The sequence below is a fragment of the Gadus macrocephalus genome, chromosome 13, assembly GCF_031168955.1.
Source record: "Gadus macrocephalus chromosome 13, ASM3116895v1".
Lineage (NCBI taxonomy): Eukaryota > Metazoa > Chordata > Actinopteri > Gadiformes > Gadidae > Gadus > Gadus macrocephalus.
Genome location: NC_082394.1, coordinates 19,374,147 through 19,400,670, shown reverse-complemented (window position 1 = coordinate 19,400,670; position 26,524 = coordinate 19,374,147). Strand labels below are relative to the sequence as shown.

The following is a 26,524-nucleotide window of genomic DNA, read 5'->3' as shown; positions in this document are numbered from 1 at the left end:
CTGTCATTCGGCGCAGGCGCAGCGTCCGAAACACAAGCTAACGAGACGAGTGCTGCGTTAGCGTATGCACCTACAGTCTAGCTTACACTATTGTGAAGGATGCTGTGATCTTTTGAATTGTCAACATCGCAGCCAATAGGCAAACGGACCCAGTCATGTAATATAATCGCGTTGCATTGTTTCAGGTTGAATTCGCTGTCATACCTCACAGGGCATGTTGAATTAGTGTACGCTAGCTTGGTTCTCTGATACGAGCATTTAAAGATAGCCAATGGTAATCAAGATGTTCCGCCGACAATCTCGAATATCTTCAGTGCTTGTGGTTATATTGTTTATATTCGGAGAACATCTCGTAAAGAGTTCACCTGAGAACGACCCTTATAAAACCCTTGGTGTAAGTAAGAGTGCCAGTCAAACGGAAATCAAAAAGGCGTATAAGCATCTGGCTAGAGAATGGTGAGTCGTCCTGGTTCACCCTCTTGATGAGAATTATCAGTATCATATCCTAACGTCACATACATGCCAGTTGTGGTTGTTCATTGGCTTCACCCGCAAGCAAATTTAGGTTACTACATTTGTTGGTTATTACTGCATTGATAGTGTATTTGGGTTATTTCTAGATTGTATCATGAAGTAGATTCGTATTATTGTATAGGCATCCAGACAAGAACAAGGATCCTGGAGCAGAAGACATGTTCATAAAAATTACAAAATCCTATGAGGTTGGTGTTTTTAATTAATTTGAATTGGGTCGATTATTTTTGCGCACTCTAATCAAAAGTTAACATAGCTTAGCATATCCTATTCATTTCTAACTGTTCTGATTGTATTTTACCTATTCAGCCTATTTCTCGAGCCTATTTAAAGTGTCTTGGTTTCTCTATAATTGAATCTCTTTGTGCTTTTCTGCTATGACACAGATTCTGTCAAATGAAGAGAGAAGGGCCAATTTCGACCGCTATGGCCAGATGGAGGACAACCAGGCTTTCGGCCACTCACAGCAACAGGGATACCGTAGCAGTTTCCACAACAGCTTTTACTTTGACGAGTCCTTCTTCCACTTCCCCAAGCAAGTTAACTCAACTCAAAGCTTTATGAAGGATATTTTTTGTGGTGTGAAAGATATTCTGGGCTTCAGTTGTGGTCTCTATGAAGTTATTTTTTATTTTACAAATTAACATCAGCTATTGTGCAAAAAAAATCTATAATTGTGAAATGCATTCAGGTCGAGGGACTTTGCTGACAGCAAGTACCTGCTGCACCACGCGCAGTTCAACAGCGACGTGCTGCCCGACAGCTACCGGCGGCCCTACCTCATCAAGGTGACCTCGGACTGGTGCTTCGCCTGCATCCACATTGAGCCGGTGTGGAGGGAGAGTGTACAGGAGCTGGAGCCACTGGGTGAGGCGGCGTGCTCTCCTGAAGATTCATATGGTTAATCAATGCCAGCCACCTTGCTGTTTTCTACCCAGAGCATTAACCATTTACCAAACTTCACCATTGCTTGCAGTACTTTAAGACATCATCAACTGGCTGATTTTAGGGTGAAAATATCTTAAAGAAAGTCATGGAAACACACTCTGGTATCACCCCTCTATACTATTAGCTTTAGAATCAGACATCCCACGTCTCGCTCTAAAGCAACATACTCCTCTGTCCTGGTGTCTGCAGGTGTGGGCATCGGCATCGTGGATATGGGATATGAGCGGCGCCTGGCCAGCCAGCTGGGGGCCCACCGCACGCCCTCCATCCTGGGGGTGGTGAACGGCAGGTTCACCTTCTTCCACCAGGCCGTTGTCCGCGAGAACCTGCGGCAGTTCATCGAAGACCTGCTGCCCCAGAGGATGGTGGAGAAGGTATGCCAGAACACAGCCCGACACAGGGCTCTCAGTGCGGCTTTTACCATGCAGTGTGATGTGTGTTTGAATGGAATAGATTGGTTTGCGTTATTAATCCTACACTGGGCTGTATTAAATTAACATCTATTAAAATATTTTATTGTATATTAGAAAGAAAGAAAGTATTCTGTTTAAAATAGACATTAGCTAATTTATGATCTTACCTTTCGTTACTCCATTTCCAAACTGACACTAAATGAATACATCCTACTCATCAGGTCACGGATAAGAACTACCAGTCATTCCTGAATGGCTGGCAGTCAGAGAACAAACCCAGCGTACTCCTGTTTGACCAAGTACCAATATTCCCCCTGATGTACAAGGTATTGTTGACACACGCACACGCACAAAACCAACACATTTATTTATAATGCCTCCTCAGCGATATTGGAAGTTTTGATAGCTGATTTCCTGCTCCGGTTCTCTTCTCCCTCACCCCTACCAACCACCCTAATCAACCTCCATCGGCAGTTGACGGCGTTTGCCTTCCGGGACTACGTGCGCTTCGGGTACGTGGACCAGGGCGAGAAGTACAACACCCCCCTCCTGCGGCGGTTCAACATCAACACCCACGCCCCCACTATGCTGCTATTCAAGGAGGACACGGAGAAGCCTGCCGACATCATCCAGGTAGCTGCCCAAGCTAAGGCTAGTGTGGGAACATAGACTATTCTGTCCAGAGCTGGCAGGATAGTCCTGCGGCCATGGGGTCTGACTCCCAGCTGAAAGGTTCTGTAGTTAAACCCCGATGTATTTGGTCTACGAGTAGGCGTCTTTGGGCCTTACCTGTTCAAGAATGGTAAACCTATTCCCACCCAGTTGGTCTGGATTAAACGGGCCGCTAAAAAAAATGGTAAACGATATCAACCCTCCCTAACCACCACCACCACACCACGTCTTCTTCTCCTCCTTCTCTTCCCCAGGCCCGAGGGATGAAGCGACAGATCATGGACGAGTTTGTCTCCAATAACAAGTTTCTTCGGGTGCCCCGGCTGGTGAACCAGCAGCTCTTTGACGAGCTGTGTCCGGTCAAGCAGTTCCACCGGCGCAGGAAGTAAGTAAATGTCCCTCGTGGGCAGGAGTCTGATGGCTCCCTGCGTACACCAACCTGTGGGGACATATGATCGTCCTCAAGAGGTGTGTGTCGACCCCGGGGATACAGCATGAGCGTGCAGACACACACACACAGAGTGGTGGTGCATGAGATCCGATGTGTTGGTCCGATGTGTTTTGTGTGATGTACCGTCTTTAGGCGCCATCCCTTCAGTTCCATTCATGTTCCTACTTAGTTTGTGATTGTTCACTCGAGGCTAAAAGGTGTCTGCGTCCTCAGGTACTGCGTGCTGCTGATCACCGGGGAGGACCAGGCCTTCGTCCCCGGTAACGAGGCCTTCCTGCAGTTTGCCACCGCCAACTCCAAGGAGGTGTTGCGCTTCGCCTACGTCTACCAGCGGCAGCAGCAGCCCCTCTGCCAGGCACTGCTGCAGAACCACGCTGTGCTCTCGCCCCAGGTACACACATAGCACAATACACCATCACCACACGTGGGTGTCCAGTTCCACAGCTAGCTTCGCACTAATGTACTGAGCAGCTCAGGAGGTATCTGGCAACAGGAAGGTTGCTGGTTTGTTCCCGAGCTCATCCAGGCCAAGTGTTGAGGTGTCCTTAACAAGCCACCTAACCCTAACGGTTGTTCCGTATGTTGACCATGCCAGCCCGTCGGTTTATGAATTGGTGAATGTGAGGCTGTGATTGTAAATCACAGGCCACATAATGCAGTCCATTTACCATTTAATGAATGCACAGGTTGTGATTCTGGAGAGGCGGAGCCCAGCAGGCAAGGTCATGTACCGCTCTGTGATTGGTGGATGGAACGGAAGTGAGGAGGATAAGCACCGCCTCTATGAACAGCTGGAGCTCCTGCAGAGAGATCCGGCATACCTGACATCAGACGCCACGCTACCAGAGCTCAACAACGAGATGGCCCCCGTAAGAGAAGACACGCACACACGCACTTACTTATCATTTCAAGTAGCATAGACCGCATGCACAGACATACTTATCAGTTCAAGTAGTAGAGACAGCATGCACACACACACTCACGCATACACTTACTTATCAGTTCAAGTAGCATAGACCCGACACACACACACACACACACACACACACACACACACACACACACACACACACACACCACTTGAACGACCACCTGTGTCATCTCGACCGTCAGTTCAAGTAGCATAGACCGCATCACTCACTCACTTTCAGTTTAAGCAGCATAGACCGCATAGTGCGTAGTGCGTACACTGCAGACACATTAACTCTAGTCTCATTATCTAATGTGATTTACAAAGGCAAAGAGAGAAACCATAAGCTTTATCGTCAAAACTCACTCATTGTAATAATGTGCACAATAGCAGTTGATACAATCACAGACATGTATTTAAATTTTCAACAAAGACAGAAATCGTGCTCATATTCTCACCACGTTTGTCTACTCCACCAGATGTTTCTCATCCAGTGGATGAACACTGCCTACGATTACTTCCTGCAAATATATGATGACATCCTCTACTCCAACTGGTAAGACCGTACTTGTTGTTGACAGAAGGGGATCAAAAGGGCTCGGAGCCTCCTGGGTTCAGCCACGTTCATCATGTCGTAGACGTAGGCGTGTTTTTTCCCTGTGTCTCTGAGATGTGGATGTTGGTTTTCCAGGAGAGAGATGATGCCCATCCTGTCCCTGATTTTCTCAGCCCTCTTCATCCTCTTCGGCACCGTCATCATCCAAGCCTTCAGGTGACATGCCTAGTGGGCGTTTTCCCATAGATGCCTTTACATTGCAGTAGCTATGAACCAAATCAACAGTCTCTTGCCAGTAATGGAAAAAAAGTAATGGAATCATATATTGACTGTGATTAAAAATGTTTGTGAGGTTTTGTGATAAGCCATCACAATATCTATTCAATCCCAGTCACTCTATGATCAATCGTAGATTGTGACTGAATGTCTTTTGTGATGGTCTATTGGCTCCTTTCCCAGTGAGTCCGGAGAAGACAAGCCGCAGAAAGCCAAACCTCGAGAGCGTCCCAAAGCTGAGGAGGATGACTCCAGCCGGCCCACCACCACCAGGTAACCCCCGCCGGGTCCCATCTCGCCTCACCACCTCTAGGTAACCCCCGCCGGGTCCCATCTCACCCCCCACCTCCAGGTAACCCCCGCCCAGGGTCCCATCTCGCCCCCCACCTCCAGGTAACCCCCGCCCAGGGTCCCATCTCGCCCCCCACCTCCAGGTAACCCCCGCCCAGGGTCCCATCTCGCCCCCCACCTCCAGGTAACCCCCGCCCAGGGTCCCATCTCGCCCCCCACCTCCAGGTAACCCCCGCCCAGGGTCCCATCTCGCCCCCCACCTCCAGGTAACCCCCGCCCAGGGTCCCATCTCGCCCCCCACCTCCAGGTAACCCCCGCCCAGGGTCCCATCTCGCCCCCCACCTCCAGGTAACCCCCGCCCAGGGTCCCATCTCGCCCCCCACCTCCAGGTAACCCCCGCCCAGGGTCCCATCTCGCCCCCCACCTCCAGGTAACCCCCGCCCAGGGTCCCATCTCGCCTGCAGTGAGAGGAGGAGTAGATCACATGGAATTTAATGAACTCAGAATTTGTCACCATATTGGCTTATTTGTCCTCATGATTAATAATGGGTCTCATCTTTATTCACGTAGAGCAGTAGTGGTAGTCTGCACATCTCCACCGGTGAGGTGTAGTGCAAAAGGGCTGGATAAAACATAAAAGAATGAGGTGCCCGCACACTGCTGTATCTCCCATTTGTTTAATGGTGCTGTAACATTTCGTTGTCATCTTTATTCAGCCATTACATCCACTCATCCACTTTCCAATACTGTCCTCGTAACATAATTCCAATATATTTTCTGTAGTTTCTCTTTCATGTTAACCTACCCCCTCCCATTCGTGTTTGTGATCTTTAATATCTTCCTTTTGTCTTTCCTGTGAAGCCGCCCCCCTAAGAAGGACTTTGTGGAGGTGACGGAGCTGACGGACATCACCTACACCAGCAACCTGGTGAAGCTGCGGCCCGGCCACATCAACATCGTGCTGGTGCTCTCCGAGGCCTCCAAGAACGCCTTGCTCAGGAAGTTTGCAAAGGAAGTGTTTTCCTTCTCTGGGTAAGGCCAGGTTTTATAATGGTGTTTGGCATACTCAGGGGTTGGCAATAGTGTTTGAATTTTTAAATGGGCGGTCACAGCAGGCCCTGACCAATTTAGTGCTCTGGGCAAGATTTCAGAGGCTTCCCCTTGCATCGGAGCACAACGGCATACTGTATAAGTGAGTCTGGGGGATCAAACTCTTAATTTCCTGCAGTCATCAATAATTGTGTCATGCACTCACACATATGTCTGAGAGATTTTCTTTTTTGAAAACAAAAACCCCCTCAAATTAAAAACGGAATTAGAGAATGTCATAAAACAAATTCTAAATACATCATGAATAAGGTATTCCATGAAATACGACTTTGATGAAACTAGTACAGTCAGCAACCCAGAAAATGGGGCCTATTTAACCACTTAAGTCTTCGGGACATTTTTGGCAATTTTTTTGTTCTCGCACTGCGCCTACTCTAGAGAGCACTGCTCCTTCATAGTATGACCTCTAATCACATGCTTGGTCTCTTTGGAAAGCTGAGAACCTGTAGAACTATATGACATTATCAGAATAACTGTATCATGTACTGTCACAGTGCTGGGAAGGCTACAATATTGTTTTTCCTTCCAGCCGGTTACACACACCTGTAAAACCAAGCTGATTGTCGTACCCTGGGTAACTCCATATCCCTTGGAAACACTACTGAGCCCTAGCCCTAGGTCTTGTGATGCTGTGTGTAAAAGCAGATCAACAAAGCGTAAAAGATTGAAGTCTCCAGCTCCTTTTATGTAATGATTTGTCCATTCGTTCTGGTCAGGGTCCTTTTGTAGACTCCAAAAAAGACCTTTGGCTACCCAAAATGCATACTGTAATCAAAAGTGAACCCAAACATGTAGAAGCAGAATCTTGGTCTCGAATGAAAGGTTACCCTCTGGGCTTTCTTGTGAACCATTTAGATAGCATGCCAGATGCTCCGATATGTATTGAGACAGGTATAATCACACAAAAATTTAATTTCTAGCTATTCCGCCTATGCAATTTGGACAAAAGAAAGCTCAAACAGTGTTTTGGCTATTAATTTTACTTAAGTGAAAACTGAGATGGTATAAACACCAAAACTGAAATAGTAAAAATATTATAAATAATTATGTACAAATAAACAAAAATAGGTAAAATTTCAATAGAAATGTACATACAATCAAAAACAACTATTTACATTTCTACAAAATATTTTTCGGCTACTTTGTATAAGATGGCTTGTGCATATACACAATGTAATTAGACTAAAATAATATTGATTTTCGATTTCTGTTGACTCTTATGAACATTTCAAGACCCAACATGAAGTATCAACTCATTGCTAAGGCTAACCACAACGACGATAAAGTTAGAATGCACCAAGGGAGGAGGAGGGTGAGGGGGGCTATTTTGACCTAAGACACTAGGATATTTTTTATCTATATTCGCTAAACATATTTATTCCACCAAATGGTTGACATTGGATGACATTAATGAGATTCTAAGCTGTCAAACGGTGTACGACATGACTATATCACTCAACCTTATGATGCCGAAAATTGACCCAGCATGTTGGGGGGGGGGGGAAGGGGTGGTGTAACTAAAACTTGGCCGCCAGCGGGATTTGACGATTAAGTGGTTAATAGTCTATGTATGTAGTGATGTGTGTTGTGTTAAAATAGTGTTAGTCAAAAATAGTGCAATAATACAAATCTGTCCATATGGATGGACTGTGCCCCTAGCATTTGCCTACAGGTCGATGCCACGGGCCCGTGAGCAGGTAAACACGGTCATGGTGTACAGTGACATTCTTATGACAAGGCAAGGGTCAACTACATGGTAGGAATTAGACAAAAAGACAATTCAGAAGACAAAGCAAAACATTCCAAAGGTTTTAAAAGCTCTTCTAAAAGTGTTTACCAAAGGGAATGTACAGTGACTGCAGTATGTCATCCCCCGGTGACAAGAAGGATGAACTAATCTCCCTTCCGGTCTCCCTGCAGGACCCAGACGCTCCACTTCTCCTTCCTCAACGCAGATAAACACCGCCAGTGGATGCCTGCGCTGCTGGCCCTGACCCTGGACTCGGCCCAGGGCCACTCGGACGACGAAGAGTCCTCGGACCACACCGGCTACGTGCTGGCCCTCAACGGCTACAAGAAGTACTTCTGTCTGTTCAGGCCCGTGTTCACCGGGGACGACGCCAGCGAGGCCTCCGCCGCCTTTGACTCCTCCTCGTCCTCATCGTCCTCCTCGTCCAGGAGAAAGTCCCGCTCTAGGTCCCGGTCCCAGACCCGCTCCCGGTCCCACTCCAGGGAGGACGGATCAGGTTCCAGGCGGGCCTCCAGCCGGGCCACCAGTCTGGAGGTGCACCACAAGCTGGACCGCCTGGGACTCTGGATGGAGAGGCTGATGGAGGGCACCCTCACCCGCCTGCGTGTGCACGCCTGGCCCTCACTAGACCCGGCTCATGGCTCCGCAGAGAGCTGAGCCCGCGTTGAGGAAGAGCTAGTCTCACCAAGGGTTGGAATAAAACAAAGGAGGAAGTGAAAGAGAGATGGATGTTGATGCTGTATCATGTTTTCAAGATGTCTTTTTGTTTTGTTTTTTAAAAACGTTTTGTTACAGTTTTTGTTCCAGTTTTTTTCAAACAACGTGTAGCTTATCCTGATATTTGGAATACTCCTGTAACTTATTTTCTCACGTGTTAAAGTAAAACCTTGGCTGTCTGGTCAGATTAGCCTTTGTTCAGGCAGCACTGGAGAAGGCCAGTATCATACACGGATGGAGTTTGTTGCAATACCTCAGAAACGACCATGTAGACACATGGCACTTAGGGAACAGCAGTGGCGGTTTCAGCATAAGGGGGTTGCATTCTATGAAGCTGTGTCATAGCGTTCTGCCTGGTCAAGGCTTGGGCACGTGTCATAAAACTGTTGAGACTAATGCATGTCTGCCTATGAATCCAGTCCATGACTTAATAGGAGTCAAAACACTAAACACTTTCTGAGCTTCTTTCCCACTGCAACGATATCAAGTAAGGTACATTCTTTTTTTAATGATTCTGTTTTGTCAATGGAGTTAGTTGAATAACCTGTAGTTGTTTAACCCTGATTAGTTTTCCTGACTTATCTTTTTGCATTGAAATAATTGGAAGCGTTCTCCTATCGCAACCCGCTTCATACCGAAGACAGATATTTCCGTAGACAAATTGCAACACCTTCTTTTAAGGATATTAAGTTGATTGTGCAGGATCGACCGGTACTTCAGAAACACGCCTTCATACCTTCACTGTTGCCACTCCGTCGTTTTGTTCAATGTGTTCCTATTGTCTTTCCCCTTCAAACTGCCTGTTCAACATATACAAGAAGAGATTATTTGGCCAGAGACTACTGTACGCCAGTGTGATGTTATAATTATAAATTAGTAATAAATCGTGAATCAGTTTTAGGACAATGCTACACTGGTTACATGCACTGGCACTAGATTTGCATGTATTTGTTAGATTCTTATCCTGTTTTGTTTATTTATTGAACCCTTTGCTCACCAAAGGTCCGATCGTCTCTCTACCTGTGTCAACTGAATGTGATTAAGATCATTGCTAAGGTCAAGCCACTGACAATAGCTGATTTACAGTTTATTTATGAAATTATAAGATAATGGCTTAGATTTGCTTTATTTATATAATTTGCCCACATAAAACTAATAAACTTTTTTAAAACAAGGGTTGTTACTTTCTTGTATCATTAGTCAACCCACTTTAATACATAAACAAAGCAGTGACATAAGGCAATTTACTGTTATTAAGTTGACACAAGCCCAACTTAAATAAAGTCATTTACTATCCTTCACACTGAAACATCTTAACATTTTTGAGTTAGTATAGATAGATATTGAACATCTATGCAGGAAAAATATACAGTTCTTTAAAAATCCCAGCATCCACAACTAGTGGCCACGGGCTCAGTTCTCATTGTGTTGCATGTTGATGGAGATCCTCTGGCCCAAAGGACATGGGTAGCAGCTGGCTCACGTCCATCTTCACATGAGTGCCATCGGATTTGGTCGGGTACACTTCCCAACTTTGGCCAAACTGAAGGGGAACATGAAGGAGAAAAGATTGATGTTGGGAATTTGTCAAGTTTTGGCTCAACTTTGGTGTAGTAACATCCACGTGGTGGGCTACCTCCCGCATGAACTGCCTGCAGCCCCCACACGGATAGATGAATTGGTCGTTCAAGTCACTGCAAGACAAGAAATGGGAATGAGAGGCTGTTCAAATCAAATGGTCTATATCAGTGGTTCTCAAACTTTTTACCATGAGTACCACCTTAGAAATGATTTGGCTCTCCAGGTACCACCGGAATTAAAATAAAGTGCGTAGGCCTATAACTACATAGAGTTTACACAGAAGGCATTAATATTAATTGTAGGGGCCAAAATGCATATTTGGTCTGTTTGTTTATGGTTTATTTTGAAAGGTTAGTCACACTGTTTTGGATCATGTCACTTCCGTTTGATTGACACATGGGTGTGGCTTAATCTATATACCTGGGCAGTCAGATCAGCGGAGCGGGGGGAGAAAGGGGGTTAGTGGCGCACCTGATTATATTTTCTGTTTAGCGTCGTCGTCGTCGTCGTCATCGTCAAACAACCATGTTTTCATTCATCAATTGTCATTCGGTCTGCAGCAATAAAATTATCAAACTATATTCATCACCGGACTTGGATTCATTGTACGACGCGTAACTGCCTGGAGCCCACTTAAGCCTCTTAGCGGCCTTTTATAGGAAAACGGACGCTATATTAATAATACGATTTATTATTCACATAACTTTACTTGACTGAAGCAACCAACTGTCTATAACTCATGTATTGTATTTAAACACTTGCAACGGGATAATACTAACAATTTAACAACTGATTCAATAGGGCTACCCATCAAATGGGGATATCATCTGGCATATAACATACCAGTCAATCTAGTGAGGTTATTAACAAGTATACTGCATTAAAGCATTCACAGCACTGAATATTAATTTTAACAACTGCAGTCAACCAATCATGTGAGGTAAATTGTACCGCATCAAAACATTCAAAGAATTGAACATGAATATTTAAATACTGGAGTCAAACAATCCTGTTATAAGCAATCATGCAAAGCATAGAGAGAAATCATGTGTACTGCGAAAACACTGTAATCAAACTATCATGAGTAAGAACAAGTGTATCATAAAAAAACAACGTAGGCTATTCAGTATTAAAAAATACTGCAGTAGGCCTAAGTGCCATAAGGTCAGAATATAAACTATGTTTAGGTTTGAAGGAGAATTTACTCAGGCACACATTGAAAATTAGGCCTATCATGCTTAGTGAGAGGGGTGTGATGTCTGGGTCGATTGAGGTTAGCTCAATCGACCCAGACATCAAACCAGCACCGCAAACGTTCTCTCCCGCTTGAGATTACGTCTTTCTTTATAGAGTGGCGAAGTCACGCCCCTTCCGGTAGGGCTCATGGGACCTATGAGATCGAAAAATATGAATGGGTGTCAATGGAGAGAAAATAATTATTTTCTGGTCCCAGTCTTTATATGCCCTGGATTACACATATGTTGTTTGTGGATTTAAAGGATAATTTTTCATGCAAAGAAAACTAAAAATGTTCGTGAAGAAGTTTGATAATTTTAGGTTTTATGTGAGGCCGCTTTGTGAACTACAGCTCTTCGCTGCTCTCGACGCATATGATATACGTCACCACACCCGCCCTTGGAACTCGGCACAGAGATGGCGATCTCTCTGCCCCACTTCACCGCTTTTTCCAAGGGGAGGATAAAAGCATCGAAAGAGGTGAAAACCATTATAAATCGGGGCACGTGCAGAGTTTCAGTTATGCCGATGGGAAGATTGTCGGTCTTCTCCACGCCAGTCGCAGGGAGCGTGACGTCACATACGAGCCGTGTAGTCTTTCTCGTTGTGTTTTCTCTACAGCCTTTATCTGAACAATTGCACAATAAACGGTCGAACTCTTTGCATGAAAAATTATCCTTTAAATCCACAAACAACATATGTGTAATCCAGGGCATATAAAGACCGGGACCAGAAAATAATTATTTTCTCTCCATTGACACCCATTCATATTTTTCGATCTCATAGGTCCCATGAGCCCTACCGGAAGGGGCGTGACTTCGCCACTCTATAGGTTCATGGTTCTGATGCGCCGATTTCCCATGCTGATATTTCCGGAGATTCTCGGGCATCTTCGACAATTTGGCTATAGATTGTCTCATTACACGCTAAATAATATAATCATAGCCTAATTATATATATAGCCTATATATATATATATATATATATATATAGGCAACAGTGTTTCCCATATGCACCTAGCAGCGGCGGATCATCAGTGAAACATCGTTGCGACAAAATTGAGTGTAAGAGAACCAGCTACAATATTGTTTTCATCCAAACGAGCCGTCTTTAGCGAACAGTGAGTTGCATTGGCTTCTACGAGCAGTCGGGTTTCAGCCGCGAGCTTAGGGACCGTCTGCAAAGTGCAAAACTGAATTGCATTGTCTTCTACGAGCAGTCGGCTTTCATCCGCGAGCTTTGGGACCGTTTGCAAAGTGCAAAACTGAAAACGACCACAATGGTAAAATTTCAATAGCGTCGCCATTATTGACTCTAGAGCCCCAAAACTTGTTCCATAGAGGCCTGGCCTCTTAATGGTCCTACTACAACCTTTAATTTTGAAAAATATAACTTATTTTTTAAGATTTTTTATTTAGGAACAATTTCAATAGTGTTGCCATTAGTGGCGAAGCAACTCCTTTTTGAAAAAAAACTTGCCTTAGCCCACCCTATCGTTTCGTCCTCAAATCTAATATTCTACCGGGTTTTTTTACACAAGCAATGAGAGGATGGATGCTGTACACTAATGAACAGGCTCAAATGGGCTAGTGAAATCGAGCGCAAACTTCCTTCAGGAATCTCTAACCTCGGATTGGTGGGTGGGCGTCTCCTGTTTGACAAAAATGCAGCACGAGCGCACCTAACATAGTTTCTGCGGTTTTGTCTGTCAAAGAGGCTAGCTAGTCTTTATCAGAAAATCCACGATTTCCAGCTGTGCTATAACATGACCTGGTAATAATAATACGATAATTTTAAAACCTTGACATAATCTGTCAGATGTCTATTAAATGACAGTTGACCACAAGACGATTCTATATATGCCTCTTCTTGAATTGCTTCATGTTTTAGTCGGCAGAGGCTTGTAATGCTGCGTAGCATGATAAGCATGATTAGGTGCAAGGAGCAGAAAAATATCAAATATATATTGATATGGGTGCTAATTTTCTGTTGAAAAAAAATGCTGGCATTAGTTTATCAGCTGAGGGCGTATTCATTGCCATAACAACGTGAGCTAATCAACAAGTACCACATGTTCTAATACTATGAGACTCAGGCAAACGCCCTCAGCTTAAAGGTGTCAGGGGGGGCGTGAGCGGCAGAGGGGACTTAGTGTCTTATGTATTTATTTTAATAAGTTACTTATTTTAAATAAACATAATACAGAAGTTTTACAAGAATTTTGAGCTTACAAAGTCATGAGAGGGACTTGGTGTCTTTATTCATGCTTGAAAGATGAACATATATTTATTTTTTTTGAAAGGGAATAAGCTGATGAAGCTGACAAGTGACCAACGTTTACTTTTTTTAAAATATTATAATTAAATGCAAACCCTAGTGAATCATTTGCTCTTGTTTCTCTGTTTTGAGATTCACACAGACTTAGCAGTCTTGTTTAAATGTTACAAATTGAGTTAATAAACTGAAGTTGGTGCAGATGTTGTCTCCGTTAATTTTATTAATCTAAATAAATAAATATTAGCAGGTTCTCAATAGTAGGCTATTTCAATTCAGGGAGGGCGAGATAAAATGTCTGTCTCCTAGGGGGGGAATGAAAGAAAAATGATTGAGAACCACTGGTCTAGAACATGTTGTACTTGTTGATTAGCTCACGTTGTTATGGCAATGAAAACGCCCTCAGCTGATAAAATAATGCCAGCAGTTATTTTTAAACTGAAAAGTAGCACCCTTTTTTTTGCCTCAGAACAACAAGATTTTTTGGCATCAGAAGTTTTATAAAAATGTATGGGTCCCTGAAGGTGAGACAACATAGTTTAGTGCTCCCGAAATAGTGGTCTGTTTCTCATAGTATTCGACTAGTACATGTTGTACTTGTTGATTTTTTTGCCTCAGAAGTTTTATAAAAATGTATGTTGATACAATTTATAAATTGTATGGGTCCATGAAAGTGAGGCGACATCATGCTGTACCAATGTGTTTCAGTAACATATTCAGGAAAATATGGTAATTTTTGAGTGAAACTTACACAAAAGAAATTTAATATACCTAAATTTTGTTATTCGAGTTCACAACCATTGATTATTCCTTCATCCATTATTCCTTCGTCTTTTTTCATTTCATCACTTTAGTGGTTCAGAACTGCATTATTTAGCTGACACTGCCAGCTATCGGCTTAGACATACAACAGCATAGTAACTAAGAAAATAAAGGTTGTGGTAAAAAAGAAAATCTTGCACAGGACTTTATATACTTCATATACCCCTGTGGCTGCCTGGGGTTGAGCCCACCCAAAAGTCAAAACCTAGACTCGCCCCTGGTTGCCATTATTGACTCTAGATCCCTAAAACGTTTTCCATATGCATGGGCTCTTTATGGTCTTACTGCAACCTTATGTTTTGAAAAATATATCTCTACTTATTTCTAAGAAATTTCTTTTTAGCAAAAATGTCAATATACATTTTTTTTAGCAACATTTTCAGTAGCGTCGCCATTATTGACTCTAGAGCCCCAAAATTTGTTCAATAGAGGCATGGCCTATTTATGCTCCTACTACAACCTTTGTGATGGGGAGAGGGGAGGGAGTGGGAAGATGCATTGGTTTGAGGCACAGACCTTTTCGATTGTTGTAGTATTTGGGTTATGGGATTTTAATGTATAGGGTGGTTGTTGATATAAATATTTTTTTTTAAATAAATGTAAATAATGTTTTTAAAGATTATACTTGTAATATGTTCAATCTCTCCTTATTTCCCTTGCTCATTAAAGGCCCACTATGCAACTTCGGGCATTTCTTCGCTGTTTTCTTGGTTTTGGCACGCACATTTCTCTACACAGCGCCCCCTACAGCTTCGTAGTAGATATTTCACAACACTGTCGTAACAACTCGTTGACGACCCTTCCCCATGCACTTCTACGCAAGCCATGTGCATTTGTTTTCAAAGAAGCCGGCGAATGCGTGGAGCCATGTCCGAAGTAGATGTTCATAAAGTGTAGGCAAGGTAATACATTTTTAAAAGGGTGTATTTGTATTGCAATAAACATAAATCCATCCTTTTTTATAGTTGACGGGGAGAATTTATATCCTAGATTATAATTGTTTTATCTTAGGTTGAACATAACAATCAGTGTAAGAGGTTTGGCCAACATAATAATCTAAATAAACAAGAACCTGGATTCGGGGATTCAGTCTGTATCTGGGGGACGAGACAGACGAACAGCAAAACACCCATGGAAACAAAGGTGTTTATATGGTTGCAACCAAGCAAGCTAGAAACATACAGGGCTCACAACAAAACGGTCGAGAAAACAATTTTTACAGGGCTCACAACAAAATGGTTGAGCAAACACATTTGTACAGAGACTATCAACATCAAGAATACCACGAAGACAAAGGCCACCCAAGGGTACTTTCAATTTCAAAAGCAACACGGCCGAGTCGGCGTCTGATTTGCAGTCTTCTTTTCTTTCAGTTCACGCTATTCCTGAAAAGCTTGCCCAACGTTTACTCGTGTCTGGCCTCTGTGCCGGTCAGTCTCCCTTTTCTCTTCTTCTGTTCCTCCGACATTGGGTTTCTCTGTCTCTTTTTAGTCGGCTGATCTATGATGAATATAACAATCCCTTAGTGACTTGTGTTTATATCGAGCCGGTTCCGTGTTTGGGGGTCTGTGCCGTAAAGCAATTCGTTACTTCGCGAGACCCGAGACTCCCGCGAGAGTGGGCGGCGGGTCGCCGGCAGAAACATATTCCTTTTCTCCGCCAAGATGCGCAAGGGTGAGTCGAAACAACGAACAATCGAACAAAAATGTATAATAGAACCATCGCAATGACTCTTAGCCTGTTATATTAAGGTAAATCAAGCCAAAAAAGTTGCATAGTTCCCCTTTCACTCGTGTCTGATCTCTTTTCTGGTCCATTCTTCCTTTGTTCCACCGACGGTCGCCTCTTGGGTCCCTTATCAGTCGATTGATCCATGATGAATGCAACAATTGCCTCGCAACTGGCTGTTTATATCTAGCCGGTGCCATGTTTGGGTGTGTGTCTGTGCCGTAAAGCATTTTCGAAACTACAATCTGACTACATTTTCGAGGATACTTCCGCTGCGTCACATCCGGATTGTGTCGGTCCGAACAGAGCAAGTTGCATATGCGCTTTTTCACTGGAGAGGCGACATGGGTAAATGACACACCCACCAATCGACCCAGAAATGGATGCAGAACCATCAGCATAACTCTCAACCTGCATACTTAATGTAATTTTGGCTAAAAAAGTTGCATAGTGGGCCTTTAATGTGCACAAATGTACTGTATGTATGTTGCCAGTAGACACATAGAAACCTCCCGGCAGGGTGCGCTTTGCGAGCACACAAAATAAATTGCGCGTGAAAAACATAGCATTTCACCTCCGCTGCTGCAACTCCATCCTAGGGGAAACACTGGGCAATATATAGAATTAGGCAATATATATACATATACAGTATATATAGCATTTGTGGTTTTGGCATAAACATAACTAGGGTGCACTGTACTGTCTGCGCACACCCTTTCTGAAGCCTCTCTCTCGCTCTCTCTGTCCCTCCCTCTCTCTCTTTCTCTCTCTCTCTCGTAGCGTTTTGTGGAGCACGTTAATTATCTGAGAACACTCCCATTCAGAATGCATTGGTTTACATTTCGTTCTGTGTAGCACGAAAAAAGTCGGACTATCGTGATCTGGAACACGATTCAATAGATTAACGTTTGTGCGCATGAGCACGAAATCGCGTCATACCGGGTTGGCTATTGCGCAAGCACGCAGGCGTACTTGCGCAATAGTGCCTTCACGAGCTCTCAACACCGTACGAAACAGACACTGGTAGCGTGAAGCAGTCTCTGCATCTCAGACATCGCTTCCGCAGGCAACTCTGTCCCCCTTTCTCCCTTTTATTTCCAACCCGTGAGCAACGCTAGTCTCCCTTCTCTGCCGAATGCATCTTTGAAAAAAAAGAATAAGAATCCGTTTTTAAAATCCTTAAATGTGATGCATGCCTCCGAATCGTGTGATGCGTCCGATCAGCTGCGTTTTGGGGGATAAAATAAGAGCGATGACATGACAGTAGCGATCGCTCTTATTTTATACCCAAAAATATATAACAATAATTTAATAATAATAATAATTATCACACTGTTGGTCTCCCACCATATGCGCTGTCATCAGCACAAATGATCTGTCCCTAAAAGTTAAAATCCACCATCCCCCCTGGCTTTTTTTGACAACTCGACCACTGCCTGCTTCTATATTTAGTCTTAATGACGGCGAGGGAAGCGAAGCCAGAAATGTCTGGCCTCTGAAGGGACTCTCTAAATCGACGCCACTTCGACCTGGGCGGGACTTTACGTCCTACGTCACTCTCTATGGGTGTGCAATGCATGTGTGCGCATAGCCGTCACTCGCGATGGGTGTGCATGTGAGAAAGATTTTGGCTTTAGTGTCTATGGGTTGGTAATAGGGCCCGACCGATTTATCGGCCTGCCGATTTAATCGGCCGATTATAGCCTTTTTGAAAATAATCGGCATCGGCCAAAAAGACGCAGATTACAACCGATTATTATTATTTATTTATTTATTTTTTTTTTTTATAAATGTTATTGCGATTAGTATCCTGCAGATTGCACTCCTACTCGCCTTGCTAACTAACAACTTTAGCTGGAGTAAAAAAGAGGAGATTGAATTTTACCGTACAACATGAAAGCACGCTCGCTCAGGCAGCTGCGCGCTCACCTCACCAATGTACACAAGACGCGTTGTTTGAGCATGTTGTGCCTGTTTTTCTTTAGGTCCCAGGCCATGTTAATTTGTTATACTGTAGACTCTAACGGTGTTAGTCACTGCTCACGAGCGCAGCACATTGGGAGTTAGTTATTTATTTTACATTTTACATTACACTCATTTTTGACTGTAAATGTATTCTAAAACACTCAAAGGTTCTGCATTCAATTCACATATTCGTCAAAAGTGTTTAAAGTATATTTAAGGTATCAAAAACTACGTTTTATATGTTGTTGTTTTTTTTTTTTAATCGGCCGATTAAATCGTAATCGTAATTTTTCTCTGAAAATAATCGGCATCGGCACTCAAAAATCCATATCGGTCGGGCCCTAGTTGGTAATAACGGTTCTGATGATTTTTCTGATGGAAAAGTGGTCTTTTATTTCCATAATCTTTGTTCAGTGAACTCATAAACCCGTTTGTTAGTTAGCAGTTAAACAAAATGCGATCTCTTTGTTTACAGTTAACAACGACCAACTGATGATTGGGGGTTCGATTCCCTAGTGATGCAAGGTCTTTTCTTTCATTTTGGACTGCACACACATCGCAAGTGACGGATACTCGCACAATGTACACACATCACTGTCTTTACAATTTCTAGGCAACCGAAGTTTAAAGATTGTCAAGTGGTTAACTCTTGAATCGCATGTACTAAGACCTGATGGGTTAGTGGTCAGAGAACAACTCATTAATGCGGTGATAAGGGGTTCGATTCCTTAATGAAGCTAGCTTTTTTCTTTCATATTGGACTGGATGTTTGTATGCCATTTTGCGTAACTTGTAGTTTATGATATAGAAATGTTACTGGGGTTAAGGTTAGGGTAACGCTAAGGGTAAGACACAAAGTGTTTTTGCAACACAATATTTCTTACAATAACAAAGCCCAAAGTTTTGATGACTCCAGTAGGAAACTTAAGATACCTAGAGAAATGCGTGAGTGCTCACAAAACATCAACAAGTCAGCAGTGTGGTACATGGTGATCATTTCTGATATACAGTACAAAAGCTGAAACTATTAGCCAGGAGTGGGAAAGATGCAGATGCAGACGCAGACGCAGACGCAGACGCAGACGCAGACGCAGACGTGGGAAGCAATAAGACGCACCAACACACAGTTGCCTGTTGCAAAATGGTTCAGAGTTTAATATAAATAGTTAGGGTTAGCTGGTATGGCGTTATCTGGTGTGGCTATAGTCTAATGTTAGCTTAGTTCGTGTTGTTTCGTCATGTTAATCGCTAGTAATAGTAAGTCATTTGTAGAAATATAGCCTATCATCAGACTGTAGGAATGTCACCCACCCTCCATCGTGTGTACGACACTGACGCTCGTAATCTGTAGTGCAAGGGAGTTTGTGCACAGATCCCTGAGAAAAACGGCTACGCACACACATGCAAACCCATAGCGAGTGACGTAGGACGTAAAGTCCCGCCCAGGTCGAAGTGGCGTCGATTTAGAGAGTCCCGGTTTACTTTGGCGGTAGTACGCATTCGGAAACGTCTTCCGTACTACAGAATGCGTACTGAGTATTCGGACGCGCTATATTTTTCGCATACTACAAAATGCATACTATATAGTATGCAAGTATGAGTATTCGGATTCAGCCTCTGTAACTAGGGTATTAAGCAAAAAAAAGCCTTACCTCCAACAGCTGGTGTTATCGTTGCGGGAAAATGGAAGTGCTTTAGAAACTGCCGTAAAGCAGTACCTCTGACAGTATGACAATGTGTGACGTCATCGCATGTTTTTAACGCCTTTTTAGAACAGATACGTGACCTTAAAAAATGCAATATTCAGCTGAGTTTATTATCTTAGCCCCACCTTTTGATAGCAACTTTCAAATTACTTGACAAAAAATTACATCGTGAGAAAAGTGGATTCTGAGGATAAAACCCCGTTGGCTCCCATTCATTCTGGACTCGCCTACGAGCGCCCCGCGTGGTCAGAGATTATTACTGCAACCAGTCCAGAAAACCGGAACTAACCCGCGAGTGCCCATTCTCCTCATATTAGACATTCTCTGCCTATACCTTAACCTACAGGTTAAATATAGGTAAGACACTGGTTCCCCACCTTGGGGTCCCCCTTATGCGTCTGGGGGAGCAGGAGATGACTGACATTGATGATCCATTGTGGCAAACCCATTTATTGCTAACGTTCTCAAATATGTCTTGATTAGTTAAAATCATCTACGTGGAAACAGGCACAAAAGTTAAAGTTATGGTCGCAAATATTATAGCAAGCCAAAAACCTATAGGCAACCACTTGGAAGAAGTACACACATTGGGGGGAGAGGCGTGTTTTGTGAAACCTGGGACAGACAAGTGTCTGCTATATTTATATATATACAATATATATTATATATTGGAGCACTATTGGGAAAGGGCTTAAATCATTAGTTTAATGATTAGATCATTTAGGCTGGAAGCCTGATGAAATCATGCTATGCAATAATTATACATTTTGGAAAATAGGGATAGAATATAGGCTACTCATGTTTGGCAATAATCAACAATTTATTTTGCGTCAATCGGTATAATCGATGGATCAATAATCGTTTCAGGTGGGGCATTACCTTGCGATTGCAATGGCCCTGAAGCTCTTGTATCCCTCAGAAACAGCCTTGGCCATGGCGTTCCTCTCGGCGCACACACCCAGGTTGTAGCAGGCGTTCTCCACGTTGCATCCTGGGGATGGACCATCAGCGATGAGTCACGACACAGTATTCTCATCTTTACCAAATAAAACTCATGTACCATTATTTAATGTCATCCTCCATTTGAATTGTATTTGTCTTATCGGCCAAAACAACAGGTATAAAGGCCCGTTGATGTTGTACTTTCTCAGTACTTTCATTAAACATCACATCTGCAAAAATAATTGCAAAAGTAAGATACGGCAAAGTCTTCACTTCAGACAGATTCTTCCATGTGCCAAACTGACTGATATGTTTGCAGGACATTCAGCACAGTTGGTCAGGGCTGCTAAAGAGTCATACGATATGAGGAGTTGACAGTGGTGTCAGTCGGTCAAAAGGTCCAAGACCTGCTGGTCATGGACTGAGTCACTGTTGATACCCATTGCTCTGCTGAACTGGATTACTTAATTGGGAAATGGAGCCAGGAGCCCGAGTGGGACCAAAAGGGGCGTGACTCTTTGAAATATCGCAACACAGAAGATTTCCCAATTTCCGATAAGGGTCCATCTGCAGGCTTGGGCGTTTCCGTCATGACACAAGAACGCCCTTTAGGCGTTCCTGGTAGCGTTTCATCGACTAATCACGAGGTGTTTCGAAAGGCATACTGCGTTTCGCAAGGCACACTGCGAAGTACAGTCGCAAGGCATACTAAATGCTTTCCTTCCTTAATGGCAATTTGACCTCTCTCATTAGATTTAGCAATCATGGAGCCCCCACTTGGCTAACGTTAGTTCTATGCTACCCGTACCAACTACTAGATCTTATTTTGAAACTTCTGTTTGAGAAAATCTAACTAGCGAATGTTCCGGATGTTGACAGCCGTGCGAAGAAGAAGGGGTTCGGTGTTGACGGTGAAAGTTAGGCCGGTTGATAGCAGAGTTTCCGTTGTCCGGTTATTACCTTTCATTGACCGGAAAAAAAATGAGGAGAACCGAAAATTCTAAATGTCCCTGCTCAGAATGACAAATAAATAATAATGACAAAAGGAAATAATTCTCTGCACAATTTGAATTGTGTTTAAATATGCTACAGTGGTAATTTTTTTAGCCAATTCATGTTAAACAATGAGGGTTTTGATTGACCCGACCCGGCCCGCCAATATTTCCCACCACTATCCTTGAGCCGGGTCGGGCCGGGCCTTTGATCGAGCGTTTGTGTTTTTTTTGGTATTGGCCTAATCTGAGGAGAAATCTATGCAATAAACAGAAATATTATAGGCCTTTATTACACAGGTCTTCTCAATGCCGTGGAACGCTCCGTTCACTTGCATGGGTAGTAGTCCGGTAACTTGTCAACCCCAGCGTCTTCGGTTGCTAAGCGACGTCAACGTCTTTGGCGGACCATTTCACTGCTGATCAACGCTACGAATGCTGGTAACGAATAAATTGTAAAAAGACACACCATGTGAAGTTATTTTCCAAATAAGATTTGAAAAGCATTGGAAGTTTATTTACAACACTATTTACATGGTTTTGGAGTAGTACACTTTGACATTTTAATACAGTTCAGCGAGAAAGGCGACGAAGAATAAGAAGGGGGCGTGCCAGTCTGCGTAAACGGGAACCCCCACCACACGAGAACGCCCATTTGTGTCTGCAGTGGGATGATATAGCAATTTCCAACTCGGGCGGGTGCTGTACAATGCATCTCGAATGCGGCATAAGTACACCCCTGTCATCGAACATGTGAAACCAACAACAAGAGCCGTTAAGATCTGGATGGAAGACGCAGACACCACTCTACAACACCAGTTGCAGATCCACCAGTTTAAATCCACAAACAACATATGTGTAATCCGGGGCATATAAAGACTGGGACCAGAAGATAATTACTTTCTCTCCATTGAAACCCATTCATATTTTTCGATCTCATAGGTCCCATGGGCTCTACCGGAAGGGGCGTGACTTCGCCACTTTAGCTTTTCAATTTGAAAAAGGTACTCAAAGAATTTGACTAATTGTTACTCTATTTTTATTGTTATACATTTTCAGATTTAATTGAGGATTTCATTGTCACTTTGCATATTAAAATACACTTTGAATAACTTATTTACAAATGACATTATTAAACTGCATAATGAGTTGTCAGTTGCATAATGTAATGACTTATTGAATTGCAAATTGCAAATCGCATTTCCATTTTAATTTTGCTACATATTTGCTTCCATATGCATTGTTGATCTGAAAATAAAGTTCAAGTTGACTGTTCACCTGTTAACATTTTACTTCTGCGCTGTTTACCTGTTTACATTATACTCCTGCACTGCTTACATTTACTCCGGCACTGGTTCATTAATGCCCTTGCACTGTTATCTCCCAAACCTGCACAATATATTACCTTTTTATTCCATAACCTGCCCATAAACCTGTGCAAATAGATCCATCACAAATTGTTAGTGATGTGTGAGCCTTGGACTGCATTACTATGTGAGGTGATTTTACACTTCTTTGACTTGATGTACTATTGTTCACTGCGCATCATCAGCACCTGAGAATCAAAAGTCTGACTTCGTTATTTTTAGTATAACTATATATACTACGTATTTTTCTTAGTGCTGTCAAGCGCTTAAAATATTTAATCGTGATTAATCGCATTAATGTCCTAGTTAACTCAAAAAAAAATCGATGCTAAATATCCCTTGATTTCTTTGTCCCATTAATTTTTCTCATTCTAATGCTCTTATCAACATGGAGAAGAGTGCATCGGCTTGCCTTGTGCAAATGTTTTTTTATTGATAACAACATTGGCATATACTGATCAAAACAGAACGATACAAAAAAAAAGCCTATTGTGCAATTAAACGATGAACATACAAACATACTGCCTTGAACATAGCAGTCAGGCTTCTGCTTCTTTGTTTTGAGCCAAAGAAAAAAATAAATAAATAAATTGCGCGATAAAAAAATGAACGCCGTTAAAATTGGCTTGCGTTAACGCCGTTAATAACACGTTTAACTGACAGCACTATTATATATAGTCCCTGTATCATGTCATCTGGAAAACCTGTAATTATATAACTATACACTGTTGTACATAATCTCTCTATTGTCAACATTACTGCCCAGAATACTGTACTCAACCTGTACTTTGGTAATGCTTCTTTTGGACTTCCGGTGGGATGTCAACTGCTTTTAATTGGCTCTGTACCTGTACTCTGCTAAATGAATATGTCGAATCTCATCTCATATGTTAAGGGTGTCAAAATTCATTGCATTGGTTAGCATTGGGTTTATTGATTTATTTGAAGATTTTGCCTACTTAAAACTGCTATGCTGCTCTCTAGCTTTATTCATTATAACCCAGTAGCTTCGACATTGACTATTTCAATTGCACCTCCATCTCACAGGTGTTATCTTTATTTTTTGTACCATGATTACATATTATAGCCCTTGCAGTTGTGGAGATGTACTGTATTTATTCTGGGTATGTTATTTTCTGAAGAAAACGAAGAATTAGGCCTATATGGATAGACACTTTTATAGCTCTTCCAAACATGCGCTGTAAACCGGACATTTTTTTTATCATGCATGCAACTTAAGTTGCTTCGTACTTTTCTGTTATGTATTTTGCGTTCCAACCTCTTTCTGCTTACCCCTCTTCTGTTGATATTGTGGATATGTTTGAATAAATGCAGCATTGATATCACTGCAAAAAGGAGTTGGATCTCCGTCAGCGCTACCCTGGCGTGACCCCTTGCCTAAAGTATCCAGAGTATCTCTGATGTGTGTGAAAGTGTTTGATGCGGCCTAACTCCGTCTGTGTGTTGCATGTGTGAAAGTGCATCACCGGATCATCTCCGGACCTGGTTCTCTGGTCTGTGGAGCTCAGAGGAGTCTGTTAACTCATTCACTGGGTTCTTAATCAGTCGGGCGGAAGGACAGCCCTTTGCACCCAACTCGCCGTGTTTATTCATCAACTTGTTCAAACCCCCGCCCAATGTCAATGTTGACTTTGAGCATTAACATGCGGGACCATATTCCCTTTCTACCCTGTTTACAAACTAGAACTAGTCATTGTGACGGACGTCACTGCAGGACAAGGCCATAGAGGGCAAGACTGAACTTGTATTCCTTTTGCTGCATTTTCTTGCTTCTTAAATGCAGCAACAATTTGTAGACAGGAAATACCGGGAAAAAACAACAATTAAAAAACAATTAAACCAGCCTATCCTAAACATGTCGACACTCGATCTCTGTTGCCATAGATTCTCTGCACTGTCAGGTTGTTGTTGCTTTAGTTTTGGTTCATTTAGAAGTTGGAATTGCAAGTGTTAATTTTTGCAGTTGTTCCTATATGGATTGCACTCGAGTTGAGGGGGGATGCCATCCCCCTTTGGATTTAAAATGTCCCTTCTGAAACAGCCATCTCCCCTCCCCATCCCCTGTTATTTTATCAATTAATGTGGAAATATTACCGCTATTTCATTATAGCGGTTTCCTTTTTCAATTCGGCGCGCCGCAACGTTACTTTTCCCGGGGACAGATTTGATAGCGATACTGCATTCTCGGGCAGTATGCTATAGTGCCCTTCACGAGTTCTCATTCCACATCGTACGAGACAGACACTGGTAGCGTGAAGCTGTTTCTGCGTCTCAGACATCGCTTTCGCAGGCACCTCTGTCACCTTTTCTCCCTTTCATTCCAACCCGTGAGCAACGCTAGTCTCCCTTCTCTGCCGAATGCATATTTGAAAAAAAAAAATAAGAATCAGTTTTTAAAATCCTTAAATGTGATGCATGCCTCCGAATCGTGTGATGCGTCCGATCAGCTGCGTTTTTGGGGATAAAATAAGAGCGATGACATGTCGGTAGTCAACGCTCTTATTTTATCCCCAAAAATATATAATAATAATATAATAATAATAATAATAATAATAATAATAATAATAATAATAATAATTATTATTATTATTATTATTATTATTATTATTATTATTATTATTATTATTATTATTATCACACCGTTGGTCTCTCACCATATGCGCTGTCATCAGCACAAATGATCTGTCCCTAAAAGTTAAAATACAAAAAAAAAATGTAACTCGACCATAGATGCACGTCCCTTACTTTGGAACAAAGCTTCCTCCGAATCACAACAAAACCTGAAAAACTAAAGATTGACGCCGAAGAGGACAGGGGTATACGGCCTACCTTTGAACACCTTGTTGTCATGGGTCAGGAGAGCCGCCCCAACCCTGAACTTGCTGTAGGGACAGTAGGCGTGCGTCTTGGCCTCCATAGAACTGCGGATCAACTGATCCACCACCTCTTGGGGTGTCTCACTGGAACCAGGTGGCCCCTGATCGGGGTGAACGCCATCCCCCACAGCCTTCTTCTCTAGCTCGGCTGACATGCTGCTGGCTGCTGGCTGACTGTGTTAGTGTTGGTGGTGCGCTCTGCTTTATCCTGGCCTCGATACAACCAGTGTGGGAGGGGTTGGGTTCTAGTTCTAGTTTAGCCAATCTCTATTGGTGGAAGGCCTGTATGGAGTTAGAATCATGCCAAACCCCCCCCCCCCCCCCCCCCCCCCCCACAAAGAAAACGTGTTTTACTCACGCAAAACGATTCACACGCACACAAAACG

General features: G+C 42.9%; 2 protein-coding genes and 1 long non-coding RNA gene across 3 annotated transcripts; 2 read left to right on the top strand and 1 right to left on the bottom strand.

Moving 5' to 3' along the window:
• Positions 1 to 9,802, top strand: dnajc16l (DnaJ (Hsp40) homolog, subfamily C, member 16 like). Its single transcript, XM_060070434.1, has 15 exons — positions 1 to 456; positions 656 to 722; positions 921 to 1,069; positions 1,226 to 1,401; positions 1,672 to 1,856; positions 2,117 to 2,221; positions 2,370 to 2,528; positions 2,822 to 2,952; positions 3,232 to 3,409; positions 3,705 to 3,887; positions 4,408 to 4,484; positions 4,620 to 4,700; positions 4,944 to 5,033; positions 5,913 to 6,083; positions 8,082 to 9,802. The coding sequence occupies exons 1-15, from the start codon at positions 272 to 274 to the stop codon at positions 8,566 to 8,568; spliced, it is 2,424 nt and encodes an 807-aa protein (XP_059926417.1). The 5' UTR covers positions 1 to 271; the 3' UTR covers positions 8,569 to 9,802.
• cdab (cytidine deaminase b) lies at positions 9,738 to 26,346 on the bottom strand. The gene is made up of 4 exons (XM_060070448.1): positions 26,092 to 26,346; positions 20,820 to 20,931; positions 10,265 to 10,322; positions 9,738 to 10,171 (listed from the first exon to the last, which is right to left on the bottom strand). The coding sequence occupies exons 1-4, from the start codon at positions 26,291 to 26,293 to the stop codon at positions 10,049 to 10,051; spliced, it is 495 nt and encodes a 164-aa protein (XP_059926431.1). The 5' UTR covers positions 26,294 to 26,346; the 3' UTR covers positions 9,738 to 10,048.
• LOC132471275 (uncharacterized) lies at positions 14,588 to 17,548 on the top strand. The gene is made up of 2 exons (XR_009528809.1): positions 14,588 to 15,168; positions 16,767 to 17,548. It is a non-coding gene; the product is annotated as an uncharacterized LOC132471275 (long non-coding RNA).
• Positions 26,347 to 26,524: the final 178 nt, after the last annotated feature.